The sequence below is a fragment of the Macaca nemestrina genome, chromosome 2 (assembly GCF_043159975.1).
Source record: "Macaca nemestrina isolate mMacNem1 chromosome 2, mMacNem.hap1, whole genome shotgun sequence".
Taxonomy (NCBI): domain Eukaryota; kingdom Metazoa; phylum Chordata; class Mammalia; order Primates; family Cercopithecidae; genus Macaca; species Macaca nemestrina.
In genome coordinates, this window is record NC_092126.1 from 151876117 (window position 1) to 151896834 (window position 20718).

Sequence of the window (20718 nt, forward strand, 5' to 3'; positions counted from 1 at the left end):
GACTCAGGGAGTGAAGGCCACAGTGTAGACCCTCCAACCAGCCCTCAGCTGCCTGATGGCCTGCAGGTGTTTTCTAATAGCTGACATGTGTCCATTAAAATAAAATACAACCAGCCGGGCGCGGTGGCTCACGCCTGTAATCCCAGCACTTTGGGAGGCCGAGGTCGGTGGATCATGAGGTCAGGAGATCGAGACCATTCTGGCTAACACGGTAAAACTCCATCTCTACTAAAAATACAAAAAATTAGCCCTAGAGCGTGGTAGCAGGCACCTGTAGTCCCAGCTACTCGGGAGGCTGAGGCAGGAGAATGGCGTGAACCCAGGAGGTGGAGCTTGCAGTGAGCCGAGATTGCGCCACTGTACTCCAGCCTGGGTGACAGAGCGAGACTCCATCTCAATTAAAAAAAAAAAAAAATACAACCAACCGCTTACCCCTCCTTTTTGCCTATCTCCTTCCTCTGCCCTACTCGCCTTCACAGAACATGTCCCCACCATGACCTATCATGCATGCATTGCGTTAGTCATATATCGCTTAACTCCCCAACACCAAGAAGGGCAGGGATGGTTTATCTGGTTTATCACCTTTGTACTCTCAGAGACAAGACAGTGCTTGGTACACAGTAGGTGCCCAATAGATGTTTGTCGAATGACTAAATTAACGAATGAATAATGTGCATGAAATTCTGCACAGAGTCATGGAGTGCTTAAAGGCTCCTGGTTACACCTGGCCATTTCACAGGTAAGGACAGGAGGCCTCAGGATGGGCGCCCCTGAGGTCCCCAGGCAGGCAGCAAGGGCCCTGCTCTGCCCTGTGCCTCTGCTGGGCCTTGAACACAGGTGTGGGCAGCCATCTGGCCAGGCTCCCCAGCTTGCACCCTGGAGTCCAACAAAGGCAGGTTCCTGCTGGAGGTAGCTGAGCTGGAGGCCAGAGCCCTGGACTCTGAGCTGTAACCCCTGTGCCCGACTTCTTGGGGTCCTTGGGCCAACAGCCCCTGGTTCACTAGGGTCATCAAGCCTCCCCTAACCCAGCCTGAGGGGCACTGTGCCCTGGTAAATCTCTCAGTGAGATGGGAATCCGGAGTCACCTACGCCCACAGGGAGATTCCCCATCGAGGCCTGCTTCCCCACGTAAGCCTCACAACAACCCCGGAAGGGGGGACTTTCACCATGGGTTATATGGAAACCCAGGCCCAGAGATGTTGGGACATCTGTTCCATGTCACACAGCTGGGACACACTGGGGAGCTGGGATTTGAGACAGACTGACTGACCCCTCAGGGCACTGAGCAGCCTTCTGTCTGCAGCGTGGGGCCAGGAGTGAAGGTGCCCATTACTTCCTTATCACTGGGCCTCACTTTTTCCATCTGCCGCGGGTTGGGCTCCAGTCCTAAGGAAAGGGCTATCCGTCTTGCCTGCCCCCAAGAGCCAGGGCTGGGGTGGGGGAGGCTTGGCTAACAGGGGTGAGAGCTCCCAGACTGCTCCCTGAGGCTGGGTTGGCAAAAGCCTCCTCTGACCCATCTGTAGAATTCCCTGATGACCCCAGTGAGCCAGGGGCTGTTGGCCCAAGGACCCCAAGAGGTCAGGCTCAGGGGTTACAGCTCAGAACCCAGAGACCATCCCCCAACACCCTCCCAGCCCCAGGGATCTGCAGATCCTCAAGGTTCTACTCTGGATCATTTCAGAAAGAAACTGAACTTGTCAGTGGGTCAAGAGTCTCCTGGGGGGACACACACTGGGGCACTGCCAGATGGGAAATGGCCCCAGGAAGCCTGGGGCAGGGAAGACTTGTGCAAGGCAGTGTCTCCTCAGCACAGCTTGGGGAAGCCTTGTATTCCCTCAGTCGTAAAACTCCATTTGCTCAAAGTTTATGCACCATAGGGTTGAGGGGAGCAGCAGTGTGGGAAGGAAACACACCAACTATGCTCTAGGAGCCCTGGGCAACTGTGTGACTTCTGAGGGCCTCTGAGGACTTCTGACCGGTGTGTGACTTCTGAGGGCCTCAGTTTACTTGGCTGTAAACTGGGCATTGTCAAAAGTCCATCTTTCTCAGGGTGGTTGTGAGGGCCCTAGGCAGAGACCCAACACTCCCAGCCATCCAGGTGGGCTTCGGGGCCCTGGTTCTCAGTCCTAACAGGGTCTGGGGCTGGTCTAATGCGCAGGGGAGCTAAAGAACTTCCCCTTGCTGCTGTGGGGAAACACCTGGTGTTCCTGGGCCCAGGGCGGGCCTGTGTGCATTCCAGGCAGTGAGAAATGGGTCACAGAATACAGCTCTGAGAAACAGTGAAAACTCTGACGACAGCCCCCAAGACCCTCACCACGGCAGGCTGCCCTGACAGTCGCCAGCCCCTCACAGGTTTCTCAGGGCTGCTGAGGTCCTCTCCCCGGGCCAGGTGGGTGGTACTCACAGTCTCAAAGTGGAGGGGGCGGAGGTGTCCCTGGAACCCCAGCAGCTGGCCTGCCTCTGCGGCCCCAGGGGATGAGCTGTGGGTCCATCCCCACAGCAGGTCCTGACGTCTGACTTCCTCCCTGCTCAGTCGGCATCCAGGAAACCACACCCAGGGGAGAGGGTGCCAGGCACCCCGGGGCCCCCACCCGCCTGCCCTCCAAAAGGCCCCCAGGCACTGCTGAGGGGGCTTCTTCCAGGTCTGGCAAGCCCAAATGGCTTCACTGGGCAAGCCCCAGTTAATAAATAATACAACCACCTCCCTGGCTAGTCTCTGGTGGCTGATTGTGTTTCAGGGCCACTCAAGTTCCAGGCAGGCTGGTTTGTTCAGAGTGCCAGGCCCCTGCTGGGTCTCTGGCCACACGGGCACTGCACTCTCACGGAGGGCCAGCCGGAGCCGGCAGCACAAAGGCAGTGTGACGGGGTCCCTGGAGAGAGGGTGCCCTACTTACTTAGCAGCTTGGGCCCAAAGGGTACCCAGGGTGGGTGCCAGGGTAGGGTGGCCAGCCTTGTCTCCCCATGGCCAGGCAGGGCACCCCACATCCCCCATAGGGGTGCCATCTAGAGGGCCGCCACCAGCCCATCCTGACATTCCCAGTGTCCAGCCCCAGGCCCCTCCTCCAGGAAGCCTCTTCCCCGCCAGGAGTGCTCTGTCCCTGTCTGAATTCCCAGTGCGACCGCCGGCCAGTCTGTCTGTCTCCTTCGTGGGATCTCAATTGTCATCTCTCATCTAAACAGTGGCCAGCCGCCACATCTCAACCGGCCTTCCCTGCCCCCCACGCCCCACCACTCCCTCTCCACAGTCTCATTTCCTCACAGCAGTCCGGGTGACAGTTTTAAAACAGAAAGCACAGCGATGTTACCCAGCCGTGGCTCTCCCGCCCCAGTCAACTTTCAAGCCCTCTCCAGGATCTGGCCCTGCCACCACGGGGACTGCTCCTCCCTCCCTCCCTCCCAACCCCTGCCGGCCTGCTCCTCCCTCCCTCCCTCCTGACCCCCGCTGGCCTCCTCCTCCATGCTTCTCCTGCAGGTGCACATGGACCTCAGGGTCCTCACAGCGGCTGCTCTCTCTGCCCTCTCTTCCCTAAGGTCCTTATAAACTCACTCCTCCCTGTCATTCTCAATGTAAGGCCACCGCCGCAGACAGGCCTTTGTTTTCTTTTCAAACAGTCTTATTAAGATATAATTCACACACTATATAACTCGCCCATTTAAATTGTATAGTTCAATGATTTTATTAATAGTATATTCCCAGAGGGGTGCAACCGTCACCACTATCTATGTTTAGAGCATTTTCATCACTCAAAAAGAACCCCTCCCCAGCCCTGGATCACCACAAACCTACCTCCTGTCTCTATAGATGTGCCTGTTCTGGACATTTCCTAGAAATGGGACCATACGCTTTGTGGTCTTTCGTGTCTGGCTTCTTTCACTTAGCATGATGTCCTCAAGGTTCACCTGTGCTGTAACATGTGCCAGAACTTCATTCCTTTTTATGGCTGAATAATACGCCACACTATGGACAGACCACCTTGTGTTTATCTATTCGTCCACTGATTGCCACTGGGAGAGGCCTTTCTTGACCTCCCCAGGCCATGTGGCTCCCTCTCCCCTGATCACTCCATCATCCCTCCCAGTTTTATCTTCTTGGCAGTGATCCTTGCCTGAAGGCATCTTCATTTGTTTATTTTCTCTTTATCGTTTCTCTCTCACCTGAACATCTATCTGCTCCAGGAGGCCCGAGTGTTCCCCTCACTCACTGCTGTATCCCCAGGGTCTAGCCCGGGTCAGCACCCAATAGGTGCTCAGCAAACTGCTTGCTGACCAACGGAAGAAAGCCTCTTCCCATGCGCCAGAGTGGCTCATGCCCATGCCGCCTTGCTGTTGGGCTCTGAGCTCTTGACAACAAGTGCTGCCCTGCGGTGCTTGCCAAGAAGAGCCTCACCCACAACTCCAGTGAGGAAACCAATAACAAAAAGCCTTGGACTCAGGTCCTCCTCTGTGCTGTGAGATAGTGCTCCTCACAGGGTGGGCGCTAGCTGGCTGGATGTGGGAACACATAGTTAGCACCTGGCACAGTGCCAGGCACACAGTAGGTCTTCATCCCCTGCACAAAGACTCAATGCAGGGAGAGGGGGCAGCAGCCACTAGCAGAGATGGAAACTGAGGAGAGGGAGGTGAGGCTGGCAGGGCTGAGGCAATGGGGAGGCCCATGAGTGAAAGGGGAAAGCAGCCATGAGGGAATTTATGTGTGCTCCAGGCAGTACCCGGAGCCAGAGAAGTGGCGGCTCTGCTCTGCTCTGCCCAGGACCTCCTGCCCATCCTAAACTCAGCTCTGGGCTCTTCCCGGAGATAGACAGCACAGGCCAGGGTGTGTCCAGAAGGCATGGGTGAGGAAGAGGCTGGTGACCCCTTCCTCAGCCTCAGGGAGTTCTGGTCTCTCCAGGCTGTCCAGAGCTGGGGAGCAGATGGGTTGTGAGGCTCAGAGCGCAGGGCCAGGCCACTTCAGTGTGTGGGTGGGTGGCAGCGGGCACTGTAGGAAGGGTGGTGCCAGTTCCAAGTGGGAACAAATGTCCTCGCATCAGAGCTGCCTAGGCATGGCCCAGGCTGGGAGGTGGTGAGCGCTCTGTCCCAAGAGGAACACCCACTGACTGTCCTGCAGAGAGGCATCAGATGGCTAATTGTCCAGGAAGCTCCCTGGAAGCTCTCAAAGGCCGGCTGCCAGCTGAGCTGCTCACGGCCCTCCTGCCCAGATGCAGCCACGGTGGGAAGCCAGAGGGGGGCAGGGCCAGGGCAGCCAAGGCCACCCCACTCCTCACCAACCAGCACCCTGGGCCCCATGTGTTCTGAGCGAGCTGCCCTGGCCCATCAAGAGGCTCAAACGCCCCATTGGCTCTCAAGGCACAAAACGATCTTTCTTTTCCAATATAATGCCAGATGCAAAAGTGATCTTCCTGCCTGACCTGAGAGGGGCTGTGGATTTATCAGGGCACTGCCCTGTACCCAGAGCAAGGCCTTTGTCTGCCAGGGGCCCAGAGGTGAGTGCCCAGAGAAAGGCCAGCCAGGGAAGAGGCAGGGAGGTGAGGGGCGGGGAGCTTGTTAAAGGGTCTCATCCACCCTCCAGAACTACTGTATCACCACACGTATCTCACAGGTGGGGAAACAAAGGCTCAGGGAGGCTGCCTGTTATACAAACAGCCAATGCCTTAGCAGCACCTACTGCAGCCAGGGCAGGCTTCCAGGCATCATCTCATAGAAGCTTCAGAACATCTCTAAAAGTCACTTTCAAGGTAGGAAGGGGCTGAGCCCAATTTTGAACTCAGGTCGGCCTGACTTCTGAGCCTGTGTGCTTCTCACTTCATCATGCTATTGCCCCAGCCCCCATGCTGAGACTCAGAGGACAAGGAGTGGGTGCCACAACCATGCACCCTGCTGGATGCCAAGCCAACAGAACCCAGTGGTGACCTGCCAAGAAGCCCGCTCAGCTGTCATGGCTCCCCCCGCACTCTACAGGTGAGGAAACAAGCCCAGAGAGGTTTAGCAACTTGCCTGAGGGTTGCACATCTCACAACCTACCGTTGTGGGCTCTAAACCCTGGGGTACCCAGCTCCCAAGTTGTTCTGTCCAGGATACAGCCTGCAGCCAGGATCATCCCTCTCAGAGTCCTCGGGCCAAAGTTCCAGAGACCGTTTTCCTGGCTCCTTGACTGTGATCACCAAACCCCTAGGCAGAGGGCCAGGGCTGGCAGGCCCATAGCTGCTCCACACACACCTCTCGCTTTTCCAGATGTGAATGGGACCCAGCCAGGGCAATAGGCTCACTCGGAGGGGAATCTGAAGACGCAAGTGGAAAACTATGCGCTGTCCGATCACAACCCTCCAATCTGTCCCTGTGGCCGCCGGCAGCTCCGCCTCAGGCCACAGACCTGCTGACTCAGGGCTTCCCTGGCAGCTGAGGGGGCTGGGATCCGCAGAGGGCCTGCTCCTGGCTGGCTGGCTGGTTGGGGCGTGGCCTTAGTCCTTTCAGGGGCTCTCAACAGAATGGGGTAGGGGTCAGGAGGGCAGAGTGCTTCTCTTGGAGCCCAAGGCCCATCCTCCCCAGCTAACCACAGGGGTGCCTGGCACTTATGGGTGCTAAGAGTGGGTCTGGGACAAACCCAGTGCCAATTATGGTGCCCACACCCACCCTGCCACTCTCCTCTCATTGGTGGTGAGGAGGCCACCTGCCAGTGCTCGTGACACCCCTGTGAAGCTACCTGCTCATCACCACTTGACAGCCACAAACCCTCCTGTAAGGCCCTGCCCCACAGCCCTGTCAGGTGGCCATGCCATTATCCCCACACTTCGTGGATGAGGAGACTGAGGCACAGGGAGGCCAGTATGCAAGCCTCTGTGAGGCACTGCTGCTTCTCCTACAGACCATATGGGCAAACGGTAGCCAAGAGGGAGCGAGCGAATCACCCTTGGGCAGGGCATGGTGGGTCTCCCAGTGCTGAGCCCTCTGCATTCTGTCAACAAGTCCTGAGGTTTCCAAAGTGCCAATCCCTGGAAACCTTGGGACAGAACGGGACTCAGGAAAATACAACTGTGGTCACAAGGAAAAGCACATGGAGCACTCACCAAAGTCCAGGACTCACCCGCCGCCTGGCCCAGCTCCCAAGTCACCCACCCAGGAGGTCTATCCCGGGGTCTGGGGCAGGGGCAGGCAGCTGCTGACTCACTCCAGGGCTGAACTCTGCCTCTCTCCTTTCCCACAGCCAGCCGGCATCCTCGTCCCAAGAGAACACTTCAGCCCTCACTGTCTGCCCTGCTCCCTCAAACCTGCCCAGGCCCAAGGCCCGCCATTGAGGCTGAGGCCCAGGGCCCCAGACACTCTCATCCAGCAGCAGAGACAACTGTGGCCACTGTAATTACGGTTTCTTATTACAGTGGGAGTAAACTGCGTGGCTGGGTTTCCCCTTTCCCTTTGGCTGCCAGGAAACTTGGCAATTTTTGAGCCAACAGAAGAACCTCAGGACCCTGCATATATCTGTTCTGTTCTATTTTTCTATCCTAACTCATGACATCCTATTCTAAATTGTGCTTTTTCCACTCTGGATTCTTTTTTTCCAGAGATGAGGTCTTACTGTGTTGCTCAGGCTGGAGTGCAGTGGCTATTCACAGGCATGATCATCGCACACTACACTTGAACCGGGCTCAAGCATTCCTCCTGCCTCAGCCTCCCGAGTAGCTGGGACTAGAGACACGCACCGCCATGCCTGGCTTGTGATGTTTTTTATTAATTATTTTATTTCAGGTATTTTCTGTAAGCTGTCACAAGTATTTGGGGACGGAAAGAAGAAAGGAAAGAAACAAGGAAAGAAGGATAAATAGAAGAAAGGCAAAAAAGAAGGAAGGAAGGAAGGAAGGAAGGAAGGAAGGAAGGAAGGAAGGAAGGAAGGAAGGAAGGAAGGAAGGAAAGAAGGAAGGAACGTTTATAAAGTTTATACACCAGATAGTGAGGGCAGAAAGAGGGACAATCTTTTAATCCTGTACCTGTTGCAAGTCCACCCTTTTAAATAAAAAAATACGCCCTTAGGCGGTATCCAAGTACAAACAACATCTTCCAAATAGGTGGCTGCCTCTAAGCCCTTCCATATACAAATTCTGGCCCCATATAGTTCCCCTTTACAGATGAGGAGACCCCAGCCTTGCCTAAGATCACACGGGACCTGGCTTCCTGAGCCCCTGTCTCCTTCCTTCTGACAGCTGCAGAGGCTGGACCGATCACGGGTGGTGTCCCCTCCCCAGGGGGCCAAGGAGCGCTGCTCCACCCTTTCATTCCCACCATGCAGGCACCATTCCAGACACCCCCACCGCCCCCCACAGCTGTCCAGCTGGGGAGAAAGCTCAACGGCAAGGGTCATCGTATCCAACACTGACTGCATGCTGGCGCCGCGCCGGGCCCTGATCTTAGTATGTATTACCTCACTAAATCCTCACACAATCCTGAAAGGATCTGCAGATGGGAAACTTTGACTAGAGAAGTGAAGCCACTTCATACCACTAACAATGCCAAAGCCAGCATTAAACCTGGGCAGCCTGGTGCCTGAGTCCGGGTTGAGCCCTCAGCCACTCAGTGACTGACATTTACAGTCACACGAAAGAATCACTCCACCAAGCGCTGAAGGGACGAGTGTGAGCCCCATTTCGCTGGTGGGTAACAGGCTCAGAGAGGCTGTGGGGCAGGGCCAGGGTCACACAGCTGTGCCCAGTGCCAGCATGTTATGTAACACATGCTGTACCTGCCCCTGGTGTTCCTTTCCTGAATGGGTGCTCTGGGTCCCAGGCAAATGCTGCACACCCCCTGGCCATTGTTCCACTCTCTTCCTCCCGCTTCACCAGAGACTGAAAGTTGCTCTGGTTACCTCCATCCCAGCTCCTTCCTGGACCCTGTACAGCCATGCAAACCGTCCAGCCCAACAGTCGACAGCCAGGCAGAGCAGCCACGCACGCGTCCCGGTACCTGAGTGTCCTCACAGAGATGCAGTACTTCCACATAAGGCTCCACACGGCACTGCCATCCCCCTTCATGCCTGGCTCGGTGGAGGAGCGAGTGGCTGAGGGGCCCACCACCACTGCCCCACCACCCAGCGTCTCCTGGCCGGGGACCGGCTCTCTTCACAGATTCTCAAGTCCCTTCCTTCTTCATGGTGGGAAGAAGGAAGAAAAGCTCCCAAAGTCAGGGGAAAGGGGAGGCACCAGCTGCCACTGGCCACTGCAGGGCTGAGCCACAGGCCCCACTATCTGCCAGCCAGCCTCTGTGCCCTGGTCCTGTCTAGCTGCTCCAGACCTTTCTGGCCAAGCGGCCCTCACACACTAGACCCTGTGGCTTCTGCACAACCTTGCGCTGCCTCCTGCCAGGAGACAGTGGTGGCTGCAGGCCAGGGGAGCAGTGAGTCACTCAGGGCGGGATGGGTGAGGGGCGTCCGCCGGTGAGGAAAAGCTCAGCTGCCGGAGCCCAGGGGCCGGCCCTGTGTCCAGAGGCTGGCCTGGGATGGGAGAGGCGAGCTCAGAGAGAGGGAGGCGGGCGGGGAGGCGAGGGCGGGCCCATATCCTCCCCATTTCCCCAGAGGCCTAAACCCAACTCCCGCCCCGCAGCCCAAAGCCTGCAGCCCTGCCCACCGACCAGCTGGCCAAGATGAGGGTGGAGGAAGGGGCTGCTCTGCCACCTCACTCCCAGGGAAAGCCTGGGGTTGACACAAAGCAAAATAAAGACAAAATCAAGGCTGATCCTCTAGACAGTGGCTGGCCCCGAGGGTCTCCAGCTGGTGGGTGAGACGGTTTCCAGCCCTGGCTGGGCCACTTCTTTGCTGTTTGATGCTGGGTGTGGTCAGCCCCCTCCGGCCTTAGTTTCACCTCAGGCTACTGTGGGCTCATGGAGCCCTGAGAACTGGCCTAAGCCCTCCTCAGGCCCAGAACTAACTCACCCAGTTCTCCCAATGTCCTTATCAAGTGGATTTTATGATTCGTGTTGGTTTACATGTGAGGAAACTGAGACACAGATAAGGGGAAGTCACTTACACTAGGTCACGGACCTAGGAATTGGTGGAGGTGGGATTTGAACCTTGGCAGTCTGGCTCTAAGAGCCCATGCTGGAGTCAGGGTGTAAGCTGGCTCCTCTCTGTAGGGATGGGGTGGGGTGGGATAAAGGGCTGGAGTCTCTGAGCAGCTTGGGGTCTGGGCCCAGGCTGGGTCTGGGGCATTTCCAGACTGAGGCCCCAGCTTGAGCCCCCACCCTGGTCCCCGCCAGCTGCTCCCAGGCCCAGCCCAGCCCAGGCAGCTGGGGCTTCCCAGGCAGGGCCCCCAGGGATAATGACTCACAGATTAAGGTCAACGCTCACAGATCTACTTTTCCCCACCTACGGCCCCCAGGAAGTCCCCCAGAAGGGCAGGTGCACCCAGCACCTGGCACCCAGCAGGGCCCTGGGCATCATGTAGAGTGGGCAGCAGGGTCTCCATTTCACCAGGGGGAAACTGAGGCTCAGAGAGGGCCATCACCTGTCTGCAGAAACAGGGAGGGTGGGGCCAGGGCTCCAAAGCCTTGCTCTGTCCCCAGGCCCCCTGCCCTGGCCTGTGCAGAATGGGAAATCTGTCTCGGATTCCAGCCTGATTCCCACACCAAGGATTAGCAGCTGCATGCTTCTCCGTCCCCCAAGCCAGGAAAGAACTTTTAATCCCAAAGCAAGATAGGTTTCTACAAAGGCTGTGGCCTCCCTGGGGGACTTGGAAACCCAAATTCTTCTCCCTCCTTGTCATCAGAGGAGGTTTCACAAGCCACCACAGCCACCTGCCACAGGGGCTCCTCCATAGCATGCAGCGGGAGTGGCTGCCCAGCTTCTGCTTGAACACCCCCAGTGATGTGAAGCTCACTACCTTTCAAGGCTCCCCATTCCTTGTTTTTTCTTTAAGCTTCCCCATTCCATCATGGAACCCCACTGACCTAAGGAAACTCTCCCTTGGACATTACTTCCCTATCACTTTTCATACGGGCCTCGGTTCCCTGTGCCACACAGACTAGGGCCTCCATTCAAATGTTTTTCTGGCCTGTCCTCCTAATAGGGGAAGTTTTCGCAGTGTCTTTTGTGGGTGGAAGCAGCCTCTGCTTACCCTCTGTATCTCTACCCACTCATTCATATATTCACACATCCACACACCTTCCTCTCCAATGAATCATCCATAGATTCATTAATCCATTCACATATCCATCTATCTTCCTTCCTATCATCCATTCATTTATCCCCTCATCCACCCATCCATCCATCGGTTTCCTCACCTGCACATCCACCCATCCATCACTCCATTTACCCATCCATCCATCTGTCCATCCACCCAACTATCCACCTACCCATCCACTTATCCACCCATCTGTCCATCCATCCACCCATCCATCCATCTGTCCATTCACCCATCCACATATCATATGTTGCTACATATCATTGTAAATTTGAATTCATTGCAAATGAGCCTTAATCCATCCATCCATCCATCCACCCGTCCACCCACCCATCCATCCACCCATCCATCCATCATCCATCCACCCATCCGTCCATCCATCCACACATCTATCCACCTATCTACCCCATCTGTCCATCCATCCACCCATCCACCCATCTGTCCATTCGTCCATCCACCCATTCATCCACTCATTGGGGACATGTCATACTCTGTCTTTGCCTTCCTCAGGGGCTCATCCTTGAGAACAGGGCACTCCTTACTCATCTTTGACTCCTTTGTCTCTACACAAGCTACTTCCTCTTGCAGAGCCTCAGTTTGTCCCTTTGCAAAATAAGAATAAAAATCTCTGCCCTCCTGGCCGTGATGAGGAATGAGGGATACTACAGAACTGTGTGACCCTGGGTATAACACTTAACCTCTCAACATCACTGTCTGCAGGACAGCATGGCCAGTCCACGAAATGAGAGTTCATAACGGTTTCTGAAACAGAGAGTGCACTCAGTAAATACCAGCTGTCACCTAAAAACCCCCTGGCACTGCCGGGCATGTGTTAGGTGCTCAGTGCCAGTTGCCCTGTAGGACACAGGGAGCCCCAGCAAGGGCAGTGGAAACGAGAGCAGGTCTGCGTGGAAGCCTTCACCCCCTCAGCTATTCTATCTCCCCAGCCACAAGGCCAAAGCCAGGCTGTGCAGGGAACTGGCTGGCCCTCCAACCTCAGTCCAGTGACTCACACAGCCCACTGGAGATGAAGTCACTGCCGCCCAGGCAAAGGAAAGGACACATTTGTTCCCTGGGAGACTCTGATGCCATTGTGAACTTGGCCTTTGAGGGCAGGGCACAGCTCAGAGACTGTGCACACTTGAGGAAGGCAGCAGGCACAGTGGGGGGACAGTGTCGAAGGGGACCCCGCTTAGGGGAATGAGGACTGGAAGAGGTGCCCCTTGCTCTGGAAGCTGAGTGAGGGCCAATGAGTCTCTGTCTGGCCTCTAGGCCTCACTGAACGTGTGCCTTCTCCTTGCCCGTCGAGATGTATCTGCCTGTGGTCTTAGGGCCTTGAGACCCTCCAACTTCTGCCTCTGGCTTAAGGGGCAAGCCACTGTTCCATATCTGTCTTATCCACAAAACGGGCACACTATACTCAACTCCTACCTGGAGAACTACAGGTGACAGTATGAGACCCCTCCTTGCTCACTGGGGGTCCGTGCAGCCTCTCCTATTCTACCTGCTCTCCCATGCTGACCGTCACTCACGGGAGACCAGGTGAGGTGGGCAAGGCCCTTTGACATCTTCCATCTGCATTGAGCTTCCTGACACCCCCAAGTGGCCCCCACTCCATCACAACACCCCTGAGCCCTCTCAGATCTCCAGGCCTGTCCACACTGGGCCAGGAAATCTACACACATTGGCCAGTTATTCTCCACATGCCCCAGTCCACTCTGGGTCCAGGACTGTAGCTCCCAGGTTCCCACTGCCTCCTGGTTCCTGATGGGGTGGCCAGCAGTGGCCCTGGCAGGAGGTCAGGAGGTGGAGGAGAGAATTGTAGGTGAGGGTACTTGTTGCCTCAGCTCTGTCTTTGCTTCCTGTGCCCCTCGGCAGCCACAGTCCTGATGGGTGGCCGTTTGCACTCAGGTCTCTCTCTTTCTGGTTCATGAAACTGTTCTCTCCCCCAACCCTCTGGCCCAGGACCGGTTAGGGCTCCCCCCTGCTGCCAGCCCAGGTGCCCAGTTGCCTTAACCCCATCCCACCCTGCACACAGCCCCATCACAGGCCACATTGCAAGGGAGTTTGTGTAGTGACCCATGTTTCCTAACAGGACCCAATACTCAAGGCTCAACTCAAAGGACACCTCCTCTAGGAAGCCAATTTTCCATTGGCTTGTTCCTTCACCCAATCAACATTCATTGATTGGCTTACTCTGTGCCAGATATCATCACTTGAGGAGTTGGTGGACAAAACTGTGGAGCCTGGTGGGGCTGGCCTTCCTTCTGAACCAAGGGAGCAAATGAAAACGATTTCCCACAGTGGGCTGTGCCATCAAGAAGGCATATGAACTAGATCATTTCTCTGGATGACACACTTCCCTTCTCCAGGAGTCCATCCTTTTTTGCCCCGCATCCTCTTCGTTCCCTGAGCCTGGACTGCAGCCATTTTTTCCCTGCACTTGGATGACCTGTCTCTGCATCCCTCCCTCACTGCTCTGAGAGCTCACATGAGCAGGGGAGGGGTGGGTGGGGAGATCTACACAGCTTAGTTCTTTGCACAATCACCCTATGAAGTAGCAGTTATTATTATCTCCCCAGCTTCTTTTTTTTTTTAACAAATTAATAAACTGAGGTTCAGATGCTAAGGTTAGATACTCAGGATGATATATAAACCCAGCTCTGCCTATCTGACTCTAAAGCTGAAGCTCTGGAGGCTGAAAACAAAATAAATCACTTGTCATTTATATCCGCAGTCTTCCAATGGTGCCGAGCCATGCAAGGCACAGGAAGGCACACACACCGAGTTGGCTGAACTTCAAAACCCTGAATCCCCCTTCTCAAGAAGCACTGGCCTTTTGAGGATGGGGTGCTGGGGTGCCCCTATTTTCCAAACGGAAAAATGAAAGTCCAGGATGCTAAGAGCGTTGGGTCTTGGAGGACAGTGGTGGGCTCCCAGCCTCCCGGGCAGCTGGCATCCTGAGTTCCACCATCTTGTCTCAGGCCTAGGACGGCCACTAATATCCCAGTGTGCGGGCAGGGGCTGGGCACTCACTTCAGGGCAGGAGCTGGGAAAGAAGGCAGAGAAGAGCTTCCCCAAGTCCATCTTAGGGAGCACAAAGGGCCAGCGTCCAAGTTGCCAGACTTGGCCTGCAGGGCCTCACTTTACCTGTTGTGCAGAAAAGAGACCACAAGGGGGCGATGGCCCAAGCAGGGGCCAGGGAGGAACTGTTGCTTGGACTGGGGTGGTGGACAGGAAGGTAGGGACAAGAGGTTGGATTCTAGAGACATTCTTAAAGTGGAACCGGTAGAAATGTCTGATCAAGAAGATGAGGGGGTGAGAGAGAAAAGAGGAGTGGAAGATGATGACTGGGTTTCTGGCCTGAGCAACTAGAAAAATGGAGGTTCCATCCACGGTGACGAACACAAGGATGGCCGGTGGGAGCAGGTTCGGAGGGATGGTGAGGCAAGGCAGAATGGGGGCACTCCCACTGGTCAAACGGAACAACTATGGCTTGGCTCTGGCTGATGGCTGCTCTGCAGGAATAAGGGCTCTGATTTTTCAGATATCAGAAATCCAGGTTTTTACATAAAAGCTCTTGATTTTTATATGTTTGCAGTAAATTCAAATTTACAATGATATGTAGGCTAATCCTATGAAAGCCAAATAAAATACACCTGTGAGTGTCTGGCCCACAGGACACCTCTTATATCCCCTGCTCCTTCTTGCCTTTCAAGGTCCACTTAGCTACCACCTCCCCCAGGAAGCTGCCCATGATTGTTTCAGCTCCCAGAGATGCTTGTGGCCCCTCACAGCCCCGCAGGGCTGAAAATCCCAGACTGGAAGTGACAGGAGGGCAAATAGGGGGTTTGCGTATCCATTTCTCATGCCTCAATCATAGGGTTTGGCTCAGAGGGGGAGTTAATGAATGAATACCTGCCAAATGAGTGAACGAACAACTAGCTCACTTGATCCCTCTGCCCTTATTTTGCAAATAAAACTGCGTCCCAGATAAGGGACATGACCTGCCAGGGTGGGATCTGGGGCCAGGGTCTGCTTCCCGTCTGGCCTCTGTTTGTCAGTTGTCCCCTGAGGCTGGGCCAGGCTAGGCCAGCAGGAAGTATAAAGACAATTGTACAATCTTATCGAGTTATGCCATGGGAGGGTAGAAACAGGATCCTGAGCAGCTCTTGAGCATCTGGGTGGAGGCTGTTTGGGGGATGTTTTTCCAAGAACTTGCTAAGGTGACCCCAACTGGGGTCAGGGCAGAGCCAGACCCTAGAACTGGGTACCTCTGCAGGTGTCATGGCTGTGGGACAGATGGCATCCCAGATGGCAGGACTGACATTAGCAATCAGTCAAAGTGACAGCCAGTCCCCATAGGTTGTCCCTTCTGAGGGTTCTGACACGTTTCCTTTCAGCCATGGGGAGGGCAGATGGTACCGGGTTTGACCATCAGGGTTTGTGTTCAGATCTTCTATGCAAGGAAATCAGACAACGTAGGCACCGGAGACTCCAGCCTCATTCCTCACTGTTGGAGATGGAGAATGGAGTCTCAGAGGTGGGAGGTGACTTGCCCTGAGGTCACACAGCAAGGAAGCCACAGATCTGGGACTTCTGGGACTTCAGATCAGAAGTCCTGACTCTGAGACTTGCACTGGCCAAGGGATCCTCACAAGCTGTTCCTCACACCTTCTGGCCTACCTCAGTTTCTTAATCCACAACATGGGGAGAAAAATAGGATCTATCTCCAGGGGTTGTGAAGATGAAGCAAATGGAAGGAGCTAATGCTGTGTGACTGCACTGTGTAAAGCTATATAGAAGATCACGAATATGCAGTAACTGCCCTTCTAAGCCTCTAGCCTTGAAAGTTTCTGGCTGTGGTTGTCTTTAAAACTTCCAGGGTGACACAGCTCTCCATCAACACAACAAGAATGGTGATACCGAAGGGCTACTGAATGGTTCTTGTAGCCACTCCTCTATGTGTGACTAATTCATTTAATGCTTAGGCCCATCCCATGAGGTAGGTGCTGTTACTATCTCATCTATAGGATAAAGAAAGGAAGGCAGAGAGAGGTCCATAGACATGCCCAGGGCTATACAGATAGAACATGGCAGGGCAGGGAATTGAACTGAAGCAGCTTTGCTCTGAGACATACTTCATAACTGCTACGTAACATGGCTCTCCTCGGCTGACTTGGAAGTCCTTCTCAATGTCTAACCTAAATCCCTTTTGTTGCAGGCTGTGCCTATTCACTAGCCCCTTCCTTAGACAAAGAAGAAAGTTGCTCCCTTCAACCCCCACTCTTGTGCTGACAGGCCTCAATTCTTTAGCCCCTGTATCCTGACTCCCTGGGTCTTGCCATGCAGGTCAAGGGGGGCCAAATAGGAACCCTCCCCTTGTGCGTGTGTGTGTGCACACATGCGGTGTGTGAGATGTGTGTGTGCGTGCATGCGTGCACATATCCACACAAATCCCCTTCAAAGAGGACTGGTGAGGACTGGTGAGGAATGCAGCACCCTGGGCTGGCCCTCACCTCCTCACTGGCCTCCCTGCCTCCTTCCCTTGTCATCTGCTGCCTCTGGGCTGTTTCCCAATACCCAGACCTGTAGAGGTAAGTCTGCTGCCTGAACCTGCTCCATTGCTTTCCTGCATTCCCAGACCATTCCCAACTCCACCCTCGCCCCACCTTTACTTACTTATTTATTTTGAGAGGGGGTCTCGCTATGTTAACCAGACTGGTCTTGAACTCCTGGACTCAACTAATCTTCCCATCTCAGCCTCCCAAAGTGTTAGGATTACAGGCATGAGCCATCATGCTCTGTCTAAAATCTTTTTTTTTAAACAGTCTCTGTTGCCCAAGTTGGAGTGCAGTGGTGCGATCTCTGCTCACTGCAACCTCCTCCTGCCAGGTTCAAGTGATTCTCATGCCTCAGCCTCCTGAGTAGCTGGGATTATGGGCATGTACCACCACACATAGCTACTTTTGTATTTTTAATAGAATCAGAGTTTCGCCATGTCCGCCAGGCTGATCTCAAACTCCTCCTGGTCTCAAGTGATCCTTCTGCCTTGGCCTCCCAAAGTACCTGGATTATAGGCATGAGCCACTGTGCCCAGCCTCGCTGCATCTTTGTGGTGCACTCTCTTTCCATTCTAGTATTTATTAAATATTTTCTTTTAAAATCATCTGGCTTAAAAAATTGGACCTGAGTCTAATCAAGCTTCCTGATCTAATTCCCAGTTAACAGGAACTACAGGTAACAGAGGAACAGCTTTAATGACATCATGAGGGAGGCAATCAGCCTAATCCTGAATGTGGGACATGCCACAGGCAAATTTGTTCCTTCAACAAATACTGCAAGGATGAAAAAGGAAGAGGAGCCTCTAGGTAAAAGGATACTTATGAGACACGTGCACGGTGTGGATCTTGTTAGGGCCCTGATTTGAACAAACCAGCTGTAAAAAGACATTTCTGGAGACCCTTTGGGAGAGCTGAACATGAAAAACAGCATGGAGTGGGTGGAAGAAACTCAAGCATAAGGTGCAAAGCTGTGCCATACAGTCGTGGGATTCGCCTTACAACTCCGAGGTTCACCTTCACCAAGCAGCTATCTTCATTTCCACACATTTCACACTTTCAACAATCAGAAGCTAAAAGCAATGCACAAATTAATACATAGGTTGGATTTCACCCCTGAATACATTTATTTTAAAAGGAAACCTTATATCACTCCTTTAAATGGAAAACTAGGATCATCTGCTGTAAGTAGAAGGTTACCATGAAAACAAGACAATGTTATTGAGTTTCACACAGATACTGTTTCCTGCCAAAGATGCTGGGCTTAAAACCTGCCCCATTTTTGTTACAAAGAAGCCCAGGGAGAGAACTGAACTCACTCTTACCTGGACCCACCTTTCTGGGGGCACTGGCCTACAGGTAAGGGCCACGCAGCTCATTTTCTCTGCCACATGCTTCTCCTTTATCAGGGAATGGTGGTGACAAGCCTGGGGGCAGGGACAGGTCCACCCCAGCTGGTAGACAAGGGCCCCTACCTACAGCAGGGAGGGGCTCAGCTGGGGGACTCAGCCTCTGCAGAACCTTGGGGCTTTCTGCAACACGCAATCCAAAAGCTATAGGGCTGGGTACAGATGAGGAAACCGAGGTCCACGGGCGAGCAGGACACTGCCCCAGGTCTCCTGGCAAGTCCACGGGGGATAACCAGAAAGGACAAGACTCCAGGTTTTCTGACCTTTAGAACTGTGATCATCTAACCTTTCCCTTGTTCACAGATATTGCTTGAGAACCCACTGTGTGCCAGGCACAGAGGGCAGAGGGGCAGGAGTGACCAAGACGGACAGTCTCATGGAGCCGACATTTGCAGACAGGGGATGCAGGACAAAAACGCTGAGCAAATGAATGAGATAGTTTCCCAGGACAGTGAGGGTGACAAAGAAAACAAAACTGAGTGACGTGAAAGGTGAGGGGAGGGCGGTGCTATGCTAGACAAGGTGATGGGGAGGGCCTCTGTAAGGAGGAGACGCGGGCTGACACCTGAAGGACTAAGAATGCGGTGGAGGAGGTCTAGGGTAGAGAACTTCATGAGCATCTGCAGCCAGCCCTCAGAAACCTCTGGCTCTGTTTTTAAAACTTTAGATACTGAATTAATTGCGGACTTACAGAAAAGTTGCAGGAAGAGTACAAAGAACTCCTGTATAGCCTTCAGTCAGGTTCCCCACTTGTTACCATTGTATCCTATTTGCTTTCTCATATTCTCGTTTCTCTACGCACACATACCTGTGCTCGCATACACATTTTCCCCCTGTAATTGAGAGTAACGTGTCCACCTCAAGCCCCTTACTCCTTCAAAGTGTCTTTCCTAAAGACAAGGACGTTCTCTGGCATAATCACAGTTCGGTTTTCAAAATGAGGGCACTGACATTGACTCGGTACTACTCTCCAATCCTCACAGCTCATCCAGAGCTGCCAACTGACCTCATGCGGTCCTCTACGGAGAAACAACCCCTGATTCTTAAGCCTCTCACACACACATTCGGGGGCAATGTTCCCAGGAAGGCCTTCCAAGGAGAACACCCAGGCTGGCCCCGTGAAAGCGGACAGTGCAGGGCAGCATGGGGGAGGCTGTACTGCTGTGACTTCCATAGGCTGAGCCTGCAGGATGCGGATGGGCCAGCCCAGGGCCAGCAACTACGCTGCACGGAGCCAGGTTGGAACCTGACACAGAAGGATAAATGTGCACCCCTAAAACACCAAAATAGCCCCCCCATATTTTGAACCAAGTAGAAAAAACGAATAAAGCTTTAAAAATATTTTTAAAACATTATATATAAAGCCCGACATTGCTCGATCTGTTCACATGTCCCTGTCAACCCTCAAAAACCAGCACTGCAGGGCACACGAGGGCCTCCGGGCCTGGAAACTGCAGTGCCTTTGGAAATGACCTCTCGCTTTACAATACTCACATGGTGTTGCAAGATAAACAACAGCCTGTGTTTATTTTAAAATTCAATATTTTGTTTACTTGGTTATTGAGTCTTTTGGCACCCCTTAAATTCTGTGCCGAGGTGAACATCTCACTTGTCTCACCCTAATCCCAGCCCTGACCACCAAACACCAGACACATGAGCTCTGCTGAGGGCACAGAACACACGCCCAGACAGCGTCTCCTGACGAGCCCGAGGACAGGTCCTCGTGCCCACTTCACAGATGAAGACAGAGAGGCCCTGTATTGATTTGCAGGGGCGTCCGTAGCAAAACACCACAGACCACAGGGTGTAAACAACAGAAATGAGTTTCCTCACAGTTCTGGAGTCTGGAAGTCAGAGCAAGATGGGCTTCTGCTGAGGCCTCTCTTCTTGGCTTGCATGTGGCTGTGTTCTTCCTGTGTCTTCGCATGGCGTATTAGTCAGGGGTCTCCAGAGAAACAGAGCCAATAGGAGATGCATATATAGGTATATGTATGTATACACATTTTTTAAAAAATAAGGAATTAGCTCATATGATTACAAAGGCTGACAAGTCTCAAGATCTATAGTCAGCAAGAGACCCAGGAGAGCTGATGACTTAGCTTCAGTCTAAATGCCAGTAGGCTTGAGACCCAAGAAGAGCCTATGTTTCAGTCTGAGTCTGAAGGCAGGAAAATACCGACGTCCCAGCCTGTGGGCACCAGGCAGGAGACCCTCTTACTGATTACTGAGCCTTCTGTTCAATTCAGGCCTTTAACTGACTGGAAGAGGACCGCCCAGGCTGGGGAGGGCATTCGGCTTCACTCAGCCCAATCCAAATGTTCATTGCATCCAGAAACGCCCCACAGACACACCCAGAGTAATGTGTGACCAGACATCCAGTCACTTTATGGCCTAGGCAAGTTGACACATGAGATGAATATGGTGTTCCCACTGTAGGCGGCCCAATTTCCTTTTCTTATGAGGGCGCCAGTCAGATTGCATTAGGGCCCACCCTAATCCTCCCATTAAAGACCTTATTTCCAAAAAAGGTCCCATTCGGAGGTACTGGGGTTACGACGTCAGCAGATGAATTCAGGGAGACACTTTTCAGCC

At 53.8% G+C, this 20718-nt stretch overlaps 1 protein-coding gene across 11 annotated transcripts in view; it reads right to left on the reverse strand.

Moving 5' to 3' along the window:
• Positions 1-20718, reverse strand: part of LOC105477737 (IQ motif and Sec7 domain ArfGEF 1) — a 392170-nt gene that overhangs the window by 118473 nt on the left and 252979 nt on the right. Inside the window, exon 1 of one of the 11 annotated variants that reach the window (XM_011734423.2) lies at positions 8947-9505. The exons of 9 other annotated variants lie outside the window; for them this stretch is intronic. In XM_011734423.2, the coding sequence (XP_011732725.2) occupies positions 8947-9014 (68 nt within the window). In that variant the 5' untranslated portion in view covers positions 9015-9505. Of the gene's footprint in view, positions 1-2404; positions 2495-8946; positions 9506-20718 lie in introns of those variants that run through there. One more of the 11 variants, XM_011734430.3, reaches the window with a different exon arrangement.